We start from the raw sequence: 23,416 nt of genomic DNA, 5'->3' as shown, positions 1-23,416 counted from the left end.
CCTTGCTTGTCACCTCTGAGGCATATTGGGGTGAAAAGGCTGTAGACATCTTGAGGAAGTTGCAGAAATGAACATACCACGGGCTTTGCCTCCAGGAAATCTGGGTCCTCACCGGGCTCCACCACCGACCTGGGATATAAATCTAGGCATGTGGCTGAACCTCATTAAGCCTTCGTGTTGTAAAACAGACATTAGCTGCCTTGCGCTCCTCTTGTGAGTCTCCAGCGAAGTGATGCACATGCAAATCTTTTGAAAAGTATAAACCAGTTTCTCAGATATCGCATATATTCATTTATGTCAAGAGCTACAATTGGAGGCTTTTCTAAGTTCAACACAGAGAAGGCGCTGCTATTAGAGCAAGATATTCCACGGAGGAAAAGGCATTCTATTGAATCTTAGCGCCAGCTCTGTTTGACAGGTGCTGGTTTCTGTAGGAACAGATACGTATAACAGATATATGATGCCTTCTACCTCCCCAAGCAGAAGAGATTTTGCTCTGAAGCAATCGCATTTGGAGATGGGCCACGGTTCCATCCCCAGCACGTGTGGCACTCTGCTCTTTCCATGCAAGTGATCAAACATGTCACTCTTACAAGGAGTGTGCGCATTGAGTAACAAGAAATAGCTGAAACCACTTCAAGCCTCGGATCCCCGAGGCTTACACCCTGTAGCCCTCCCGGTGTCCATTGTGCCCTTCATCCCATGTATATTCATGGATCATCTAAACTGGAAGGGAGACTAGAAATCCCAACTCCATTAGATTCCACGTCTGGAAAGGTTTACTAATGCGTCTACTGCCTCGTGCTAATCAAGTTTAAGTGCTTAATAAACATCTGTCCCATCAAACATTAAGCAACAGGAAAACCAAGACACCCAACGATGTGTGCTTTAGAGAGGAAGCTGGGGAGCAGGACGGAATGCCTGCAATGTAATGATTATTGATCAATGCAGCCCACCAAACCCCAACAGTGAGGGCCTCGCCACCACCCCACATCTATACTCCCCTCCCTCTGGCCAAATGAGATCATGGGTCTGCCATCCTGACACAAGTCAGCTCCCAGTGGAAAGACCTCTCCCCACCATTCAGATCAGGCAGCTGACAGTCCTCCATGTGCTTTCACAAGTGTCCCCTGTCAGGCGAAGCACAGGCTCATCCAGTCACCCAGAAACCAGTGCAGTGTGCACCGGAGGCCCGGGCATCCGACCCTTCGCACACAGGTCTGGAGTTAGAGCAATTCTAGAGCAGCAGGAACAGCAGGAACAGCAGCGTATGGTCCCCTCCGGCGAGAAGTCCCAACAGTCATAGGAGGTAAGGTCCTGGGCCCAGCAAACAGTCTCTTGCCAGTGCCTGAGGGTCAAGGCCAAGAGGGGTCCTTCCATCAGGTGGGTCCTCAGCAGTAACTTTCCTCCATGTGTCTGGAAGGCGGGTGCGAGTGGGCCTCACTGGCCCCTCAGGAAAGCTCCACAGTTGGGCTGAAAGGAACCATGTAAGAGATGAGCAATATTTGGCATCCTCACCTGGCTTGCTTGGCAAACGTGCAGCCTGTACTGAGGGTGTGCTCTGTTTGCCACAAGTTCAAGCTTTCTTACACACCTATCGCACACACACACACACACACACACACACAAATGCAGAGAAAACTATCCATGATCCTCTTTGCCTTGATCCAGAAATACGAGAGCAACTGTAGGGTGGCAGGAAGGGGGCAAGACAGAATCCAGAGATCTTGATTCTAGTCTCAGCTACACGAACATGCAATTGAACCTCTTGGAACCTCAGTCTCTTTATCGGTGAATAGGCGAACAGTATCCACATCAGGTGAGAGGATACCGAAGGCATAACCTATGTCTAGGGATTGTCACAACTTCCTAGTGTCGATGCATGACTCAGGCTTCTATCGCCTTATGTTCTTTTGGGGGTAATGACTGGCTTTCTCATTACCAGGATGAGTAAGGTAGGATGTTAGTAGGACGAGGTACTAACATTACATAAGTATCAACATAACATCCTCAGCTGTTACAAAGTTCCGGAGCGGAAAAGAAGAAGAAAATGTTTTATCATAAGATATGTTATCATAACAATAATGATAAGAACAGTGATCCTTCCTGGGTGCGTACCATCTACACGGCTATTCTGAGGATCAATGAAATTGATGCATGGGGGAGCACTTTGGAAAGGTAATAATCTGAATACGAATGTAAAGAACTAAAGTTATTATTATAGCAGAATATCCTATGAGCCTGCACTAGACTGAGCCATTCGATGGGCAGTTTTCAGAATCCTGCACGTCCTGTGATCACCAAGCTTGTGATCAGGCTGGTGATCCTGAACTGGACACAGAGCAGTCAGGATGAAGCCTGGTCCCCAGGGTTGGCAGAGGGCTCATCACAGGGGCCCCCCGAATGGGTGCAGCTGCTTGATAATTGATACCCAGATCAAAGTGAGGTGATTTATCTGAGTAAGTGAACCCTCCATGCTCAAGAAAGAGTACAGACGGGGCACCTGGGCGGCTCAGTCAGTTGAGCTTCCGACTTCAGCTCAGGTCACAATTTCACATCCTGAATGTTCAAGCCCCATGTCAGTCTCTGTGCTGACAGCTCAGAGCCTGAACCTGCTTTGGATTCTGTGCCTCCCTCTCTCTCTCTCTCTGCTCCTTCCCCCCACTCATGCTCTGTCTCTCTCTCAAAAATAAACATGAAAAAAAATTTTTAATTAAAAAAAAAAGAAAGAGTACGGGCTTTAAAATAAACCAACATCAAATCTTCACTCTACCATTGCCTGCTGGGGGAGCTGGAAAGAGTGACCTAACTTCCCTGAGCCTCAGGGTCCACAACAGTACACAGGGTTAACAGCACCAATGTCATGGGGCTGGTGATACAAGTAAATGAGCTAACATAGAAAAGACACTAAACACAGGTGGGCACATGTCGTGTGCTTGGTGTATGGAGGCTGCATTATTATACAGCATCTCAGTTGGGGCAAGTGGTGGAAGCCATCGAGGGGCCCGTCTCCGTCCTCCAGAAGCAGGTGTTTAGGCTCAGAGACTCTGTGATGAATTTCCCTTTTGGATGCACCTGCTGCCTCACACCACGAGATCTGCCTTCCTCAAATCTGAAATAATGGGACTCCGGCATGGGGTCATGGGACACAGAATCAAGACGTGCCTTTTGTCTGGTTCAGTGTCATACACATGAGCACTCCTGCTTCTCCAAAAGGGGAAGAGCTGATCACTATCCCTGACACCCACCCAGGGTTCCAGAAAAACCTAAAAATGGGGATTATACCATGCCCTTCCCCTTTACCTCCCACCTGAGCCCCCACTCCAAACTGGCGCCCAGAAGGAAGCTAGGGGCCCTGGAATCTTCCTGTAGCCCCTGTCACTATGGAGAAGTTCAACCTAAGATGGCCTGACTCCAGCAGGACCATGGTCTGTAAACATCTTGAAGGGGAGTTGGACCAAGGGGCAAAGGGACACAAACGTCCTCCGACGTCCTGCATATTCCACGGATTGGTCTATCTCTTCCCAACAGGTCAGCTTCACGAAAGAGGAGATCTGTATCTGGTCTGTTCACTGCTACATCCCAAGCACCCAGACCCATATCCAGCACATGCTAGGTGACCTAACAGGTACCGCATGACCCTATGAGAAAGTCCCTGGTTACCTGGTTTCATTTTTCATTCTCCAGCCATCCCGACACTTGTGAAACCAGAGCTCTTGGCCGGGGGATATGCTGGTGTTGTCAAGGTCTTCCACACAAAAGGTCAACCTAGGAGGAAGAAGAAACCACTCATGTAGCCAAAACTCAAGTGGGGGAGGCACATTGCTGTGCCTTAGCCAGACGGTGCTTTCTGGATCCAAAGTGGACCAAGTGAGGAGAAAAGGGCTTTCATCATGCCACACCTTCACTCAGAATCTTCAGAACCCCTCATTGCTGCTGCCATGTCCCACTCTGACATCTCCCGTGGTTTGGTTCATGCAGCCCTTTGATCACACCTTCCACCTTCTCCTGTCTGTCCATCCAAAAGGCTGCCTGCCTTTCAAGGCATAGCCTCTCTGAAGTCTCCCTGACTGCCCAAGCCCTTGACCTTAATAGAAAAGCATATTGTTTTATAGGTGTTGCCTTTGCTATTGTCATTCCTATGCACGGCATGGAGTTAATAATAAATGTTTCGTCTTATTTTACACATCATACACTGCCTCGAATTGTTCATGGATTCCCGTATCTATGGTGGACCACAGTCTCCTCAAATGGAGGAATTCAATGTACCTCCAGTGGGGTGCTCATAAGCACCCATCAACAAGCATAACTGGATGCAGCTGTGAGTCAGAAAATGCTCAACCAAGGTCGCAGAGAAAAATCACTAGTCTAATAACCATTTCAACTCTAACGTACAGCCAAACCACATGGGTTACCGCAGCCTCTGTGGTGTGGCGTTCGTATGACCCCACGACTGACAGATGTACGGGATACCTGATCCCGATGCCGATGGGAAGGACGAACGCCACCTGCAGAACAGGTTTAAGAACCTTTACCAGAGGGGCGCCTGGGTGGCTCAGTTAAGTGTCCGGCTCTTGGTTTTGGCCCAGGTCATGATCTCACGGTTCATGAGTTCAAGCCCCGCATCAGGCTCTGTGCTGATGGTGCAGAGCCTGCTTGGGATTGTCCCTCCCCCTCTCTGCTCCTTCCCTGCCTGTGCTCTCTCTCTCTCTCTGTCTCCTCCCTCTCTCTCTCTTTCTCAAAATAAATAAATAGACATTTAAAAACAAAAGAACCTTTACCAGAAAGCCCAAATGGCCCATAAACATATAAAGAGGCGAGCCATCTCATCTCAACCAGGAAATTAAAACACGTTAAAGCAACAATAAGGGACCAGTTCACACCCAACAGAATGGCAAGAGTGTCCCCTCCAGTGTAGGTGAGGAGGAAAGGAAAAGGGGGCTCTTAGTTTTAGATTGTATTGGTCTAAACACTTTGGACGGAGATTCCATAATATCTAGTCAAGTTGGAGAATACATCTACTGTAACCCAGCGACAGGGGTAGGGTGCAAAGAGGCCTCAGCTCTCCCCAGTTCACAGACTTCTAGACCAGAATCACTCAGACAAGGGACCCCCGCCTCCCTCCCCCTAAGGCCGCACTATGCCGCAGGCGATGGATGGAAACAGGACACAGGAAGAACTGTGATGGAGAAAATACCAGATGAGGTAGGAGGAGGGTGGTGCCTGCCTCCTATCATCCCCAGGCTGGCGGTGACCTCCCAGCGGTCTGCAGAAAGATATGGCCGAGGAAACCCTCCTCTTTTGACAAAGGTCCCACGGGCTTCCTTGGCTTCTGCTTAGAAGTTTGCTCAGAGAGTCAAGGCACCATTTTAGGGGATGATACATAAAGGTCTAGAGTTTTCACTCTAAGCCTGAGGTTAAAACTCGTGGGGGAACTGCCAGCTGGCATGGCATAGAGCATTCTCTGTGACTTGACGTCAGGGCCCCACCCCATACCCTTGACTCAGAGCCTTGGAAGGAAGGATGTAATGCTCAAAGGGTCCGGGGAAATCAGGGCCTCTTGCAGACCTCAGCCGTGGGGGTTCCGTAGGCCTGATATTCTGGTATGCTCTGCACAGGGGCAAGCGAAGGCTTTGGTTGTGTGGACCCCACGGCAAACAGGTCATCAGGGCAGTGCTCGTAGGGAGCCCCGTCCAGGAGAAGCCCCCCTTCCTCCAAGCCAAGACAAGGTGCGGCAAAAGGAAGGTCGCGAAGCCCTCACCTCCGCTGGGTCTCCCCAGACTTGACCCGGATGCGCCTGATGTTCAGCTGCCGCTCAGAGCTGCGGGGCTGGGACAGGTAGCTGCGAAGCTCCTTCCACAGGTTGTACCAGGACTGAGCTGCCCCCTCCCAGGTGAGTTTGATCTTCAAGAGGTCTCCAAGGTCCTCCTCGGTGTAGACCAGGAAGGTGTTGGTGGCATTCAGCCCGATCTGCTCCACTCTACAAGGGGAGATAGGAGCAGGTCTCACCGCCTGGCCACCTGGAAAACTGCCCCACCGTGTGGGGTGACGCGGTGGCAGCACCTGCCACATGGTGACTGCAGAGAAATGAGCCCACAGACGCTCGCCTCCCTCTGAACTCCCAGCCCTTTCCTGCCTGTCCCCATCATGTGACCCTTGGGGGGAGCTGTCCCATCCCATTTATGGAGGTGAGTGTGTGCATACATACCTGGTCCCCCAGCTAGACCCTGAGCCCTGAGAAGCGAGTACTTTGAGGACATTACTTTGCAGTCCCAACATGACTTGGCATGGCGCCTTGTACCTCGCGTGCACTTAACAAACATATACCGGTCGCCATGTGCCCTTCCCACAGATCATTAGAAACGATGCAGGGATAACATTTATGTTCCAAATTTCCCAGAGCCCCAGGTGTCAGGCGTGGCCTGAAACGAAGCAACAGTTTCTGTCCAGCTGACCCAGCAGTTTCTCATGCTGCTGATTCATCCTGGAGCATCCTTCCCAGAAAGGGTCTGAGTCAAGGGCTTGGTGGAGAGTGTGGACCACAGAGCCACCCAGCCCCTCCCGCAGGCACTCAGGCTGCACTCCCCTGCACTGGCTCGCACGCTCCCACGCTCGCTCATTCTTAGCCGGACTCGTTCTCGGTCCTGAACTCATTAAAGGGAGCCCGGGACTCACATTTCCAAAGGCAGGATCTGGGAGTCTGCGTTGGTGCCATAAAGGGTGACATAAAAGTTGGGTTCGATGTCTCCCATATTCTTGTAGCTGAAGATGTGGATTTTCATCTGATAATGGTAAACTGCACAGACAGTGGGACAAAGGCATTTGTGAACTTTGCCGGTCATCTCAGGACACGCTGACCCAAACTGAGTCACTCACGACACTGAGTTTTTAGGGGCTAATGTCCCTTTGGTCCAGCCCAGCCTCCCTCTTGTCATCTTCAGTCCAATGGCATAAGGGATCACCTCAGTATAGGAGGAGCCCCAAACTTGGAGGCCAGCGACTCTTTGGGGGATTCCAACCTAGCAACTTTCTAGCTGTGTGACCTTGAATTAAGGACCAAGGTATTAACCGCTTTGAACCCCAGCCTCCTCACATGTAAATACCATCGGCAAAACCCTATGGTTTTCTCACATGTTGTAAAAATGCAAGACCTCATTTTGATGCCCTATCGCTCCTCCCTCAGATTTGCTGTGACGATCATGAGAAAAATATGAAATAGCTTTGCAAAACTTAATTGCAAAGAAATGACAATTTTCCGTCTCAACACAAATTTAAGATACTGATGTTGCGACCATGGAGCGATGGTTTTCATCACAGAAGGAGTCCTCACCATTTATTTTTAAAGATTGACTTTCCTAGGGCACGCACAACATCGTTGATTTGCAATGGTTTGGTTTAATTGTGCCCTGCCACATCTCCTGGGCTGGGACGTGCCCTGCTCCACAACATGGTATTAGACAAAGGGAAAGGACGAAGGTCCCTCCTCAGGACACTGTGGGGACAGAGGGTTACCTCTGAAGGGCATGCCTGCCCGGGTTTTGAGGTACATTTTGCTGTTCCTCTTACTCCTGGTTTTCTTGGCATTGTAGCCAATGCTGTTACAACGGTTCTTGCGGCAGCTGAGACAGATCCCCTTTTTGAAGCGATTTGAGTCCGTGCACTGGAACGCAAAACTCGGCTTGTCCTGATTCACCAGGGAGTCAACAAAGAGGTGTACGGCCCGCTCGTGCTCACATTTCACCACTTCCGTGATTGCTGGGGGAGGGGAGGACGGGCAGGATGAGCCTCTCATCAAATATAGATTGTGCCCTCAAAGCCCACAGAGATGAAGCCATTTGCTCAGAGTTACATGATCGGTTGGTTACGAAGTTAGGAGTGTAACTGGGATTTCCATGCCCACGGTGCGTCCTATCTCTTGTAACCGGAAGCTATAGCCAACAGCCCGGTAAATCCCAGGACCTTAGGAAAAATTTGACAAAGCCACCCCCACCCCCTCCTCAGTAACACTACTAGTCTTAAGGAATGACAGCATCTGACAGAGGTCCTTGCTGGACCTCCAAGCTTTGCAGGGGCTACTTGAATATTATCACATTGGGAGAGGGCTACAGTCTTAAGACTGAATGACAGGGCGGGACATCCAAAGGGCGGAGCATCAGAGTAGAGGGAGCCAATAGGGGCCAAGACTTAGCAATACAGCCGAGACCAGAGGGAGTGAGAAAATGGGAAATCCAGAAAGGGGTTGGTCACTCCAGCCACACATGGGTTTCGGCAGCAGATTCAGTTCAATCCAAGTCTGCTGGGAACAGGCTCAGGCATCCAGAAGGTAAATGGTAAGTGAATGGAGACCTCATCTTGGTTTTAATTCTTTAAAATGTCACAAAAAATTAAATTATAGAGCATCCATGCTGTAGAATATTGTACAGCCTTTAAAAAGAATAAGGCGGGGTGGGGGGTGGACGGGGGGCGCCTGGGTGTCTCAGTTAAGCATCCGACTCTTGATTTCAGCTCGGGTCATGATCTTGTGGGCTCGTGGGTTTGAGCCCCGAACTGGGCTCTGCATAGACAGTGTGGGGCCTGGATGGGATTCTCTCTCTCCCTCTCTCTGCCCCTCCCCTGCTCACTTGCCTCCCCCTCTCAAAATAAATAAATAAATGTAAAAATACCTTTCTTTTAAAATAAAAAGAATAAGATAAGTAAATCTATGTGTTCTGATGTTTAAGAATATTCACTATATATATTATATATATACTATATATATAATATATATACTATATATTATACATATAGTATATATATAATATATACTATATATTATATATATGGTCACTATATATATAATATATATACATATATTATATATATAGTGACCATATATATAATATATATACTATATATATAGTGACTATATATATAATATATATAGTGACCGAAAAAGGAAAATTACAGGACAATGTGATTTTAAAAAAATATAATCTGGGGCGCCTGGGTGGCGCAGTCGGTTAAGCGTCCGACTTCAGCCAGGTCATGATCTCGCGGTCCGTGAGTTCGAGCCCCGCGTCAGGCTCTGGGCTGATGGCTCGGAGCCTGGAGCCTGCTTCCGATTCTGTGTCTCCCTCTCTCTCTGCCCCTCCCCCGTTCATGCTCTGTCTCTCTCTGTCCCAAAAATAAATAAAAAAAAACGTTGAAAAAAAATTAAAAAAAAAAAAAATATATAATCTTACACACACACACATACACACATACACACACACACAAATGAATTTGCAAAGAAAAAAGCCCAGGAGGATACACACAAAATTGTTCATACTGCCTACCTTTAAAGAGTAAAAGAGGCAGCTGGAGGAAGAGGCTTACTGTTTGCTCTAGGCGATTCTACAGTGCTTTTCCCAGCAGATATATATTCCTTTTCTTATAAAAAGAAATTAACCAATAACAACTGGGACCCCAGTGCATGAGAGGGCAAAGCAGAAGCCAACAGAGGGCTGTTAGTAGACCTGCAGGAAGATAAACTGCACACGGGATCGGCCGCCCCCGTGGGGGGGAGTGGGCATCGCAAAATGAACATTGTTGGGAGTACTACGTGCTCTGGCTGACTTAGGAGATGTGATAACCGAGTCAAACCACTGTATGAAGCAGAAAGTAAGGAACTCACTTCCATACGCAATTGACCCCAAGACATCATTGAGTCCACAGCCCGGCTGGAAATCACCCCCGTTGGGGTAGATGTCGATGTGGCCCACGGGCATCTGAATTCCGATGCTCAAGCCGAAGGAACGTGTGTAGGTGTGGAGGACATCCACAAAGTCCGCGTCGTCGGGGGACAGCCTCCTGTGGATGTCCACCCCTTCAAACAGCGGCCCGGCAGGATCCAAACCTACAGCAGAAGAGCAAGCCAAGAGCAGCTGCATCGGGTGTGCAAAGTCCTGGAGTCTGGATTGAAAAGTAAATCTAAGTGTGCACAGAGAAGCCACCCTCAGAGCCAAGCCCCGTAAATCTGGAACCGTGGGATGCCTCCGGTTGGAGGAACTTTTGCTTTCTTCTGAAGCCTTCACCTATCCTGACAACTCAACTGAGTCACAATGACATACAGCTCCAAGGAACCACAGACTGTCAGAACTGGAGCACTCCTAGAAAGAACTCGGGCTGGCTGTGGCTGAACTAAGCCAGCCGTCCCATCTATTCTGCCACTGGGAGCCTTCTGCAGCCTTAATGTAGCAGCCCCTTTACAGAATAACTAAACTGCCTGCATCTTCTGGAGGGAGGACTCAGTTTCCCCAAACCGAGCTATTTGCATTTGGACTTCCTTTTCCCCTTCCTTTAGTTATGAATCAGGCCCAAAGGTGGATCGATGAGATTGAGGCAACGTGGGGGGGGGGGGGGGGAGCGGACACGAGATACACTGAGGATCCATATCCCAGGCCTCCAAATTCCTCTGTTTTGCAGCAAGAAGGAGAAATCTTTTTGCCTGCAAACTTTCTGCATTAGACAGGCAAGCGGCAATGTAGAGAGAATCGGTTCTCACATTTGAAACGGCACAAATATCTCTGGGAGCTTGTTGAAAATTCAAATTCTACCATGTAGCTATAGAAAACTCTGGAAGGACACACAAGCCCCTGGCTACCTGTGTGTATGTGTGTTGGGCGAGACGGCAGGGAAGGGAACCGAGCAGATGGTAGCAACAATAAAAGACTTTCACCATCTTTTAATTTTGGAACCGCATGAATGTAAAACCATTAAAAAAAAAAAAAAAAAGAATTTGCAAAGCCTGAAATGCAGATTCCCCAGCCCCGTAGAGATCCTGACTGGCAAGCACCCCCAGGTGATGCTGAAAGGAGGTGAACCAGAGTGGAAAAAACTTCTCCCACCTTCAGCATCATCAATAAAATTAAACCTGAACGTCGTAATCCATACAGCGCATGTGAGATATTAAGAGATTAAGCGCTCGTCAGTGTAAATACCAGCTGCTGTTGCCAAGCTCGAGTAGTTATGGGAGCCAAGTTCATGCCCGCATAGAAGGCTTTCCGCCCTGTGGACACAGAGAGAGGACCTGGAAAAAGCTGAGAATACAGTGCACTATAAGTGGTGGGGGGGAGGGGGGGGTCTGTTGAGCCTGGAACAGGGGTGCCCAGCTAGGTGTGATTTTGCTCCTAAGGGGACACTTGGCAATGTCTGGAGACACTTTTGGTCGTCGCGGTTGCGGGGGGGAGAAGGACGAGGACGAGAAGCCGCTAGCGTCTAGTGGGGAGAGGCCAGGGTGGCTGATAAACATCCAGCAATGCTCAGGTCAGCTCCCACGACAAAGCATTAACAGTGCTGAGGTCGAGGCACCCTGATCTAGAAACACCACGTGGGAGAGGAGTTTAGACGGAGAACAGAGTCGTTAAAGGAGGAGATGGGCAAAAGAACCCACCAGATCCCAGCGCAGTAGAACCAGGGAGCACCCCGTGAGGCCTGACGGGGGTGATTTCAAGCCAAGCAATAGGCCAAGCTATTGGCTGGAGTGGACGGTAAGCTTATGAAATCCGTCACTCACGAGAGCTGCGGCGGCTGGTGGAAGCAAGCGGGCTCCAGAAGAAGTTGAAATAAATGCATATGCATGGCCAAGGCAGAAAAGAAGCCCGAGCTGCCTGGCGGTTCATCCCCAGCCCAGGGCCCTCAAGAAGGATGGTACAAAAACGGTGACCCCCCGGCACAGCCCACGATGACTCATTTCAGAGGCTGCCAAGGGCTACAGGACTGACACAGGCAGCCTCCCCCTGCCTCTTGCTATGTTTTCTGGAAGGAAAAAGAGAGAGAGAGAGAGAGAGGAACATTCTGCTTTGCAACCAATACAAGAGAGGGGCTCTTCGCCTGATGTGAACAAAAGTCTCCACCAGACGGTCAGTGCCATGGAAACCAAGCTGTGCTATAGGAATGCAGGCAGCTGACAGGGCTTCTCGAAAGGATGGCTGGGGGGGCAGGCTGAGCCTTCACCCACCCAGACTGACCCAGCCTGACACAGAGCCAGGGCTCACAGACTCTGGGGAAAAGTGGTACGATCTACTTTTTTTTTTAACTAGGGATGGGAGGGAGAGCTTGTCCCCTCCAAAAAAAGAAAAGGTGGAGAGCCAGCCCTTCTTCCATTCGGTCAGACACCTTCCAAGATGTTCCGTCCAGCAAATGGAAACCACTCACGCACACACGCCCGGGAAAGCCTCTGCACTCGTCTGGCAGGGCAGGTCCCGCTCGGTTCCCACTGCTGGTTTATCTTCACCAACCAGGAAAAGGCAGTGTGGCACAGTGGCCAGGGCAGGCTCTGCAACCCGACAGCCTGGGTCTGAATCCTGGCTCGGCTACTAAGGGTGTAAAATGTTGCAACTTGTCATTTAAGCACTGGTTCCTACTACCCCATCCGCAAAATGAAGCCCAAAGGCCCCCTTTGCCCCACCGCAGCGTGTCTTGGGGGAATAAATAAACATTAAAAAATCTAAGAAAAAGAGAGAGAAGTATATGACCTCTTTCCTAGTGAGGCACAGAATTCTCTCAAAAGCCTAAGAAGGTAAAACTCTGGCAAACCCCCGTCCACAGCCCTAACCCAAGCAAGACTAGGGTTCAGGTGTCTCCCTGCTGGCCTCTGCATAGCAGCATCGTGGGCCTTAGGACCCCACGCGAGCTACAGTCTGGTCCTTCTACCAGTTGGGACCACGTGGTTCCCAGACCCAGGGGAAGTCTGCGGACTGAGCGAGAAGAACATCCATGCCCCTCCCCCACACCGGACATGCACAACAGCACCCGTCAGGTGAGCCACGTGCCCTCTTGAGGTGCTGCTGGGCAACTGGACAGAGGGTACTTCTTCCCGCCGGGCTCACTCGGGCCCCTGCCCGCAGAGAAGGGCTGGAGGAGAGGATCATGCTTGGGACACGCAGGCCCCATGCTGCGTGCAGACAGCACGGAGCACTGATTAGCATTCGGTCAGCAAAGCCCCCATCTCAGCAGCTGCCACCCAAAGAGGCAGGGGGAAAGAACTGGAAAACTCTTCCCCAGCTCATTGCAGCTTTAGAAAGAGAATAAGGAAAGATCTGCAACCTGTCCTTGCTGCCCATGACCCTGGGCTGGCGGGGAGGGGGAGGGGTGGCTGGGGATTTGAATGAGCTGCAGTCTGAACACGGCTGGCCTGGTTCTGCAGCATCAGGCCTCTCACTGGGGGCCAGGAGGAGTCGCTCGGACGGTGGAACCCAGAGCGGCTCACAGCCCAACAGCGCTGTGCCAGCAACGGGTTAACGAGCAGTCGTGTGCGGCCACACGATCACTGTCCACCTGGATGATTAGGCCCCACAGTCTTGGTAAACAAAAATGAGACTCTCAAGCTGTGCTAAATCAAGGAATTGGATCTAAAGGAGAGTGTGTGTATACGTGTGTGTGTGTGTGTGTGTACCTTAGACTGAAGCCCAGGGATGATTTGAGGTGAGCCAATAAAATTTTACAAATATCCATATATATTTAAATCTACCCCACTTGCTTGCTGCTAAAACCTGAAATTCTCCCTTTACTAAATTATTTATTAGCTAAGGACTCCCTTCTTCCCAAGTCCTCTTTTAAAATAAAAATACTGCCAGGAAAGAAATTGATCAAATCTTTCCTTCGAGGTGAGCAGCTGGGCCTTGGTACCTCGGAGGTGAGAGGGAAGCTGGGAGTGAAGACAAATAAAAGAATTCTGGAAGGAAGATAAAGGTTTAGGACAACACATCTGCCATTAACTTCAGCCTAGGGGTAGCTCTGTTTGCAGATTTGAGGCAGCATAAAAATGGGAAGGAAAATCTTTCACACTTTTTATTATTTTTATTTTTTTTTTTAATTTTTTTTCAACGTTTATTTATTTTTGGGACAGAGAGAGACAGAGCATGAATGGGGGAGGGGCAGAGAGAGAGGGAGACACAGAATCGGAAGCAGGCTCCAGGCTCTGAGCCATCAGCCCAGAGCCTGATGCGGGGCTCGAACTCACGGACCGCGAGATCGTGACCTGGCTGAAGTCGGGCGCTTAACCGACTGCGCCACCCAGGCGCCCCATCATTAAATGATTTAATCCAAACACACATCAAAAGCTCAGCAAGAAGGGAAACCCAATTTTTTGTTGACAACCTGGGTGCCAATATCAGAAAACCCTCTTTTTTTTTTTTTTTTTAAATTTTTTTAACGTTTATTTATTTTTGAGAGAGAGAGACAGAAAACGAGCAGGGGAGGGGCAGAGAGAGAGGGAGACACAGAATCCAAAGCAGGCTCCGGGCCCTGAGCTGTCGGCCCAGAGCCCATCGCGGGGCTTGAAACCACAAACCATGAAATCACGACCTGAGCCGAAGTCAGACGCTTCACCGACTGAGCCACCCAGGCACCCCAAGCCCTCTTTTTTTTTTAATGTTTATTTATTTATTTTGAGAGAGAGAGAGAGAGACCGTGAGTGGGGAGGGACAGAAAGAGAGGAAGAGAGAGAATCTCAAGCGGCACATTCTAAACAGATAATTATCACTAATAAATGTGCCAGCTAAACATTGGAAAGAGGCTCTTGGTGGATGAAACAGAAATAAGGCAGAATTCAAACTCGACTCCACCACCCGTTCACTTCCCTTGAGGTCCTAAGCATCACTGGTGGAGAAAAGAGTGAGCCTCAAAGGCTGATGGGTCAGGACCCACTGCGGTTCTGTACTTTTCAGTTATTAGCTGTTTGCCTCTCGGTGTTTCCTTGCCTGTCAGACCCGGCCAGCAGTTTTCAAAGTGGGTTCCTTCGTGCTCTGGGATCCTGACATTTCTCTGGGGATGAGGAAGGCCCAAGAGCAAAGCTAACACTACCCACCATATATCCAGCTTCGACCAGAACATCCCTTCTGTCTGGTTCATTTATCAGGGTCCCACACAAGCTCAACTTGAAAGAGGGATTCTGGGACTGAAACGAACGCTTGAAAGCTCTGGATTCCATATCCCCCGGGTCCCTTCCAAAGCTAACCCTGTATGGCTCCCTCGTGCTGCCTCTTTGGGAACACTCCAGTTCAGAAAAGCCAGCTTGGCCAAGGAGCCGGGGGAGCTCGGGGGTCAGCCGTCAGCGCAGGAAGCAGACCCTACCTGTGATTCTGCCCACCGTGCCTTTCACGAAGTTGCCAGCATACCCTGCCACGTGGGCTCCGAGGCTGTAGCCGATCAAGTGAACATTCCCAAGAGAAAAATCATCCTTCTCCTGCAGAAAACCACAAAAGTGTGTGAGCGCAGCCAGTGGTCCCGAGCCCACCGGGTCACCAACCATTCAATGGAGACGAGGAAGAGCCACGGGAACCAGGGGCAGAGACTTCCCAGGGCATAGCCCTCATTGCTGGCAATGAGACAGGGAAGGGACGTAGCCAGGTGAGGGGAAGGCAAAAGGACTTTGTGCCATTTTAAATGCCAAGCGCTGGGGGCAGGGGGCAGGTTATGACTAGAAACCACATACCTGACCCTTTGGCTACGTTCCCATTCTCTCCGGCACTGCAGGAGGTGGGGGTGGCCATGTGGAAATCAAAGCCACCAGACTCACTGGAGACTAATTGCCAGCCACAGCCTGCAGCAGCCTACTCTTTCCTCGCTTCTTAGGCCCCAGGAGCTGCCGATCTGCTCACCACAAGCCCACCCAGGACCCCAGAGCTGAAGCACCATACCCTGAGAGGGCACTTCCTGGCAGGGGTGCCGAGGTGGGACTTTGGTCCCACAGCTCAGACATCAAGCTCTACAAAACGACCTAGGCAGAAAAATGAGGTAATGCTAGAGTACCCCTGACCAGATGCTGCCAGAATTCATCAGATTCCAGGGGCAAAAGGAAAGTCAGGCTGGAATTGCCCAGATAATGGGGTCACTTTGCCAGCGCACCCTTGTCCCCAGGAAAGTCTGTGATCTCAGGCAAATCATTAACCTATAGAGAGTAAATCTAAGACCTCAAGACATATTTTCCACACTTAATATTTTAAGTGTGGCATTAGGCTGCATTTGTGGGAACCAACCCTCTCCTCACCCCTGAGGACAGCCACCCTTCAGAGGCAAGAGCAGACTCCAGGAAGTTTTTTTATTCCCAACCTGAGGGCATCGGCTAGTAACAACCCATAAGGCAGATTTTCTTCCGGTGAATAAAAGAACAGAAAAGAATCCAGAGATATATCAATAACTAAAAAGCTTTCCCAAAGCGCCAGCCTTCAAGTATTTCAAGCAATACTTAATTCAGTAAAAATTTGCATCCCAGAGATATTCTCAGAAGCCTGAAGTTCACTGGAGCACAGTCTGAACTGTGTTTTCTTTTTTTTTCTTTTTTTTTTTTTACATTTATTTATTTTTGAGAAACAGAGTGAGACAAAGCATAAGCGGGAGAGGAGCAGAGAGAGAAGGAGACACAGAATCCGAAGCAGTCCAGGCTATCAGCACAGAGCCTGACGCGGGGCTCGAACCCACGAACTGGGAGATCATGACCTGAGCCGAAGTCGGACGCTCAACCGACTGAGCCACCCAGGCGCCCCTGAACTGTGTTTTCTTAAGAAGGTTCAGGTTCAAGATCCTGCTCTTAAAAGCACTTACCTGCAGCCAATCGAGCATCCTTGCAACACTGTGTCCCACCACCCTCGTGTTATTGACCGCGTCTGTGTAGAGCTGGTGGGCCAGGGGAAGCCAGTCAACCACCACAACATTGGCTTCTTTCTCTCTCATCTGCAGGGCGGACACAAGCTTGTATAGCCAATTTTCAAACATGCCACTCATCTGCAAAGAAAAAAGGACACTTTAAAAAATTCTCCTTGTCGGTTTCAGGAATCCTGATGAATATGGAATTCAGTTCCATGACCCTCTCCCCAGCCAATTCCAGAACGTTCGCAATGGCTGCTCAGGCACCAGACATTTGTACCTGAGCAGGGCCCGCCACAGATAGGACTGCTGCATGAGTGTTTGTCTTCCATTGCTCTTTATATCTTTTTTTTTTCCCATCAGAATTTTCATAGCTGGTGTCTTAGGCTGCTACTCACTGTCGAACAGGACCATTACAGGATAAACATTGGTGGCGATACTGGCCTGAGGTTAGCCTGAGTCCCTGTCACAGACAAGCAAGAGGCCTCAAAGGCAGGTAGAAAGGGTAGCCCTGGAGAATTAGCTTTTCTCTTGGAGATGCAAGGAGACGCGGTCTCCTAGGCAGATGCAGAGTTAACAAATGACCCCTTCCTACAACCGATCTCTGCCATCCCTCTTGACCCCAGAGTAGGGAAGATCTGTCCCTGGAATCCCAAATTAGAACTCAGAACACATTTTCCCACAGAAACAAAGTTATAAATAGTGACTAGGTCCAGTTGTAAACCTATCCACATGTACATTATTAGATAAATAGGTTTCTGTGCGTGGCCTGGGAACCCAAACGCCGTTTACAATCCTGCCTCTATGGGAAAAAGCTCTTCCGAGTTCCAGATTACAAAAGAACTTTCTGGAATGCAACCCATTTGGAAGTTGCAGGCAGTTTGTATTTGCATTTTGACAGGGGGGCTTAAAAAGGTTCAATTGCATGATTCTAATTGTAGGCTGTGGGATGAGGATGGCTAGACAAGCCCCTGACCACCTCTTCAGTCACCTTAGGTAGATAGGTGCCCCCACCCACAAGGCCTGACCCCAGCAGTTGGTGATAGACCTAAAGACCCAGAAAGCATGTAACGGATATGAATTTCTCATCATTAAAAGAAGGAATGCCCCCCCTCAATTAGCCCAGGCAGAAACCTGCTCACTTAATAGTGTCATTTTCCTACAGACCATCATTATAGGAATGAATAAACCCCTCGCTGGTCAAAAGCTTCTAAAGCTGAGCGTTAAAGCCCTTTTTTGTTGAAGTTTGTCATGGGCCTTTCAATGTGAATTGCTCGGCTAGGGCGCATAAAGAGCCCCAGTGCCTTTAAACGGAGCCATCTCTATGCAAACAGGAGGGCACCATGCCAACGGCGGCCAGCGATCTGGGCCAGCTGGCTCTTCATAGACTCTCGGAGCCAGTCAAGTTGCTGCAGTTCAGCTCAGCTCTTAGGGAGGGATGGCCCCCTCGAGGCAGTGGTTGACCAATGTAATTAAGTGTAATTAGAGGGCCCCTTAAGAGCCAGTGGAACTGGGCCGCTGCCTTCAGGAGAGCCACTTTCTGAAAGCCCGCTGCGTGCCAGCATTAAATACCGCCCTGCTGGCGTCCATATAGCCCCCTCAGCGAAGTGCCCATTACATTCTTCACAGCTGTCTGAAACACAAGCAGCCCACAAGAAAAGAGAGAGAGCGAGAGACAGTAGAATCTGGAAGCACCAGCCTTCTTTTTAATTGACCAAAACAAAGGCAGCCAAATCTTGTGTCAAGCTGCCGAGCTCCCTCCACTGGGCTCACCGTCCATCCGTGAATGATGAAAAAGGTTTTGGCTGTCATGTTGAAGCCACAGTCTTCCAAGGACTGGTTGTGGCCGAGGGAGAGGTAGCATCCTTCGTGTTCTGAGTCCCCAGAGGTGCGGAGGTTAAATCTCACGAGAGGTTTGGCAACAATCTGTACATTCCTGGGCGTACGGAGCTCATCTGGGGGAAAGAAACAGAGCGTGGGTGCATCTAGTAGGCTCGGGTAGTTAGAGATCTGGAGTCTAGTTCTAGTTCAATCTTGAGCACATTACCTAATCCTCTGGGTTTCAGCTTTTATACCTGCTGAATGTTTTCTCATTTCCCAGAAGAGTTGCAAAGATATTATAAAGGGACATCTCAGAATTTAAGAATATTAAGCCATCGGTACTAATTACTGTGACTCTGAAATAAATAGGTTCTCTTACCTCTCTTTCCTCTTCCCTACCAAAACGAGTTCTCCTTCCTACGCTCAAGTGGCTACTTTTAGAGAGTATGCGTCCTCGATTCTTTTCCTGAAATGCTGGGGACCAGCCGAGTTTCAAAATTCAGCACTTTTCAGATTTTAGAAAGGCATCGTGGCACATAAGCCACACAGTACATGACATCCCCAGTAGGGTCTGGGGGCATTCCCCAGTAATCAAACACACTAAAATTTCTGCAGGGAAATACGAAACTACTCACGCTCAAGGGCAGAAGTCAAGTCTATCGATAGCCTCGTGTCAGTTCTGATCAGTTTTTGCTGCCACATGAGTTCAGGGCCGGTGAGGCCAAGTCTCGCTGCCAAACAAATTACCAAACAAATTTTCCAATTTTGAGAGATTCTGGATTTTGGAATTAGAGGTAAGAAGTCATCCGCTATCATACAACGGGCTTCCTCCAGCGTTGCCAGCTAGATTCCAGTACTGACTTCAAACACCTCCTGCATCAGGGCTCTCGCAGTGCTAAACATGGGCCAGACGTTCTTTTAGTTTGTTAAAGAAGTGACTGAGCCATGAGGAAATTCATAAAAGCAGCAAAATTGTAACTTTCAGTGCATACAGTGCCCTTATGCCCTTTTAACACGAAGCACTGTCATCACCACATTATTATGGACAGTCATAAAGGAACCCCATCCAGCATTCTTTCGGCCATCCAGGAAACTACCTCTTGATAACAGACTAGGAAATTAGAAAAATCAAACTCTCCTGTCACCCAGAAATCAAGGGAAAAAATACCAAATGACCAAACCAGGAGCTTCATTTATCCCAGAGTGGGTGGGCAAATGGCATCATGGAAAGAGACAGCAAAACAGTAGAGAAGGAGGTGGTGAAGAGGGCAGTGGGGAGGAAAAGAATACACCAGATGTACAAAAGGGTAAGGTTCCAGAAAATGCAACTAAATATACATGAGCAGACCTCGGGTTAACTGCCATTAAAGTAATGAACAAAAGCCCCAACCAGCAGAAATTTGAACCGTGGACAAAAATAGTCTCCCTCCCCAGTTATCACCCAGATAGCTACTCACGGAGACCAGATGGGGAATTCTAGGAGAAAAGGAGAGAAGTCTGCTGGCTTCCTGGGACAGATTTGTGGATAAACCCACATACTGACATAAAAGTTCCACCTTAGCATCCGGCCTTTTCTGACCCCAGAGTTCTCCGGCTTCATTCTTACCGCTTCCAGCCTGGGGCACTTCAACCTCTGGGACTTTGTGATTATTCTTACCCATGTGCTCTCATGGCTCATTCTCTCACCTCCTCCGGTTCCTTGCTCCGTGGTCAACTTCTCAGTGAGGGAAACCAGACCACAGATTAAAACTGTGCCACCTTCTCCCCCAGCACCCTGTTCCTTCCTCCTCTGCTTTACTTTTCTCCCACTGAGTATCATTATATATCTTAATTAGTTCTGCCATCTGTCTTCTCACCACTGAAATGCAAGCTCCGTGAGGCAGGGGTCTTCATCTGTCTTGTTCCACATCACATCCCCTGATCCTAGAACAGTGCCTGGCACTGAGCAGCCATACTTTCTCGAAACACGTGAAACGGAAACTTACAGGACAGGAGCTAGAGGCCTGACCTACCCCAGGTCCCAGTTCCAGTTAGCATTGGAACATGTTAAGTAAAGCAAGGCTTTCCCATTCATTCAAATTACCCCTCCCACAAGTACATAAACTGACATGGACCAGCATCGTTGGCCCAACCTCGGCAGACTAGAAGAAGGTGAAATAATGGGGTGGAGTTTGGGAGATCTCTGTTCTCCACTGCTTCGCTAATAGATTTGGGACCCGGATGGGTGATCCTACCCTCACTCCACCAGGGCAAGGCTTCCTCTGATGAAAGGAATTTGGAAGAAAAGCTAGCAGCTACAAGGAGGAAGGTGAAGAGAGGTAGGAAGAGGAAGATCGGGGGTGGGAAAGGGTGTTGGGGAGGAGGAGGCTGGCAACCTGGGGGAATCGGCCCAGCAGCTTCTGGGCACAAGTTACTCACCAAACGCTCTCCGCAAGCGCTAATCACACCAGAGCCAGCTACCCCTGCCGCCCAACTTTGCCAACACCTACACCCAGACTAGAAGGAAGGGCACCAAGCCACTTAGCTCTAACAACCTTCTCGCCTCGCGAAGGGCACGGTTAAAGAGCAGCCGGCAGCCGACTCGGCTGGCTGGACAGCACCGATCCAGGGAATCTTATCAAGGAAGGGGGTGGGGCGAGAGGGTGAGCGCGGGCCAGCGCACACACTCGCCTGCGGCTTCTCGGATGCTTTGCTGGGGATGTGCACGCCCGGAGCGCCAAGAAACAAGTGAACTGCAAGGCTGATTGAGGAAGAGCGAATGGGCAGTGGGAAAGGAAAGAGGATTTCGCAGGCACCGGGAGGGGCTGGAAAAGCGTCGGCGAGACAGAGAGGGGGCATGGCCCGGAGAAGCTGGGGTGGGGGGTGGGTAATAAGGGTAAGTGCACGTTACCTTGCAGCCGTCCCTCCGGACCGGGGGGTGTGGGGCTTCCCGCCGCAAAGCAACAATGGACGCTCCAGAGGCAGAGCAGAGGAACGGAGTTTCGCATCCTTCCCCGCCACACCCCCTCTCCCGAAACAGGACTGAAAAGAAGAAGAGGAAGAAGACCTCTCGGGGTTTCCAGCAGTCCGCGCTGGTAAGACCCGAAGTGAGCAGCCCTCTCTCGCCCAGGGAGAGAGCGGTGGCCTTAGCCAGCTGAAGGTGAAGGTGGAGGGGAAAACTTGGCTAAAGTGAGCCCTGAGGAGGGGACGGGGCGTATGAAGGGGCTTGAACTAGAGGTGCCTTCACCCGGGCCGCCCGCCCGCCGGGGAAGCCAGGACTCGCCGCTGTCACTCCTGGAGCTCCCGGCGAGGTAGTTTTTAAAGTATGGGAGTCATCTGACCCATCGCCAGATGGTGATTTGCATAATTTATTCCCGTCCCCGGACTCTGATTGGTTACACCTTCGCTGACGCCGGAACCTAGGCTCCCCAAAGTTTGAATGAAAGCGCCGCACACACCCACCGCGTGGACGCGCGCCTCGCGCCCAGCCCCGCCCGCCCTGCTGGCAGCCGAGCTCCCACCACCCCACTTCCTGCTAGTGTCCACTCTCAGACCCCAGATTCTCCTCGCCCCTGCCGCCCCAGGGGGGACACTGCCCCGAAAAGCCGCGCCCGCTGGGGACGCGACCCCCGGAGAAGGAGGGTTACCCTCTCCAAAGTGCGCCCTAAATGAGCTTTCCGCGCCGCGAGCCAAGGGTCAGGATGGAGGAGAGTCATCTGGTCACCCTTTCGGTCCTTCTCCTCTCGAGCCCCCACCCCCACCCCCAGCGAGGCCCGCGACAGGTGCATACGGAGTGACTTGACAAGGACGCGGCAGAGCTGAGGGGCTGGGGGCTGTGGCCTGGGCTTTTCAGGATCGCACAGTCCCTTCTGGAGTCTTTGCTCCGCCACTAGCAGTAAAACTCTAGCAAAGCCCCCCCCCCCCAGCTTCTCTAAGATCGTTCCGTCGTCCCCAATACTCGGGTGTTAACAGTGCCCCAAGCTTATGGCACTCGGGGAAATAAAAAGAAATAATGGGGTACAGCGCTCAGCGCGGGGCCTGCCAAGTGACGGGGTAGGCTCTCTCTTACCTTGGGAATGCAGCGCTAGAGGGATACCAGGCGGCACTCTCCAAAGGGAACAGTGAGTCAAACTTGGGGTTCTCAGACACGTGGCCATTGCCAAGTCTCGGCCGACGCACGCAACCACCTGTTGAGTGGAATTAAGCAACTTGTTCCTTCGTCGTTTTTCCCCTGCAGTCCTTCCCTTTATTGATTCCGGGTCCCTGTTCCTCCCTCCTGCGCTGGCTCCGGCTCCCTGCCCGAAGCGACCTGGGGACTACGAGCGGAGAGCGCCCGAGACCTTGGACGTGAGTCTGCGTCTGGCGCGCGCAAGCAGAGCTGCGCCTGGGGCACCCGCGGCACCAACCTCCCCTGGGGACGCAGAGCTGCGAGAGGAAGTGGCAAAAGGGGCCCCCGGGGGGGGGGGGGGGAGGGGGGGAGCTGCGCTCAGCGGTCCCAGCGGGTCCAGCCAGCCAAAGCTGGTTCGGCAAGACTGCACCTTTGACCTCTAGTAACCCCACCATCGCAGGGAACCGGTCCCACTCCCACCTGGGGAGGAAAAGCGCCCGGGCAGCCTTGCGCCCCTTTCTCCCTGGTGTTGGGGCCCCAGCCGAGGGGATCAGTGTGGGGAAACCAGTCCCGAGGAGCAGGTATTGTTCCGGCCTATCCTTGTTACTTTTGTTACTCCAGCCGCCAACGGAGCAAGCTTTGTCCTTCCCGTGTGCCGCAATTCGTTAACAAGAAGTCGACTGGCTTTATTTTTCAGTATAAAACCCCGTGCACTTTATGGGATGGTAAATGGTACCCCTAGATATGTTGCTTCCGTTCCCCTCCAGCTCTCCTCCGTTGGTGAACAATGCAGACATAAGTCAGGTATAACTTACACGTGAGGGCAGGCCCCCAGTAAGTCATGGGGGCAGGCTGCAGATTTGAAGGACATTTGACAACTAGGTCTCTCTCCTCTGCTCTCTG

At 50.6% G+C, this 23,416-nt stretch overlaps 1 protein-coding gene across 2 annotated transcripts; it reads right to left on the bottom strand.

Moving 5' to 3' along the window:
• Positions 1-756: 756 nt before the first annotated feature.
• LIPG (lipase G, endothelial type) lies at positions 757-21,719 on the bottom strand. 2 transcript variants are annotated; one of them, XM_043558784.1, is made up of 10 exons: positions 21,317-21,719; positions 18,379-18,560; positions 16,564-16,743; positions 15,094-15,205; positions 9,653-9,874; positions 7,567-7,755; positions 6,676-6,796; positions 5,762-5,980; positions 3,664-3,768; positions 757-1,473 (listed from the first exon to the last, which is right to left on the bottom strand). In XM_043558784.1, exons 1-10 carry the CDS (start codon positions 21,411-21,413, stop codon positions 1,452-1,454), a joined length of 1,449 nt encoding a protein of 482 aa, XP_043414719.1. In that variant the 5' UTR covers positions 21,414-21,719; the 3' UTR covers positions 757-1,451. The 2 variants fall into 2 exon arrangements, with proteins under 2 accessions (XP_043414719.1, XP_043414718.1); XM_043558783.1 differs by having other exon boundaries at positions 7,513-7,755; positions 21,317-21,717.
• Between the last annotated feature and the right edge of the window lie 1,697 nt (positions 21,720-23,416).

This window comes from Prionailurus bengalensis, chromosome D3, assembly GCF_016509475.1.
Source record: "Prionailurus bengalensis isolate Pbe53 chromosome D3, Fcat_Pben_1.1_paternal_pri, whole genome shotgun sequence".
Lineage (NCBI taxonomy): Eukaryota > Metazoa > Chordata > Mammalia > Carnivora > Felidae > Prionailurus > Prionailurus bengalensis.
Note: the sequence above shows the minus strand (reverse complement) of the source record. Positions and strands in the feature narration are given on the sequence as shown.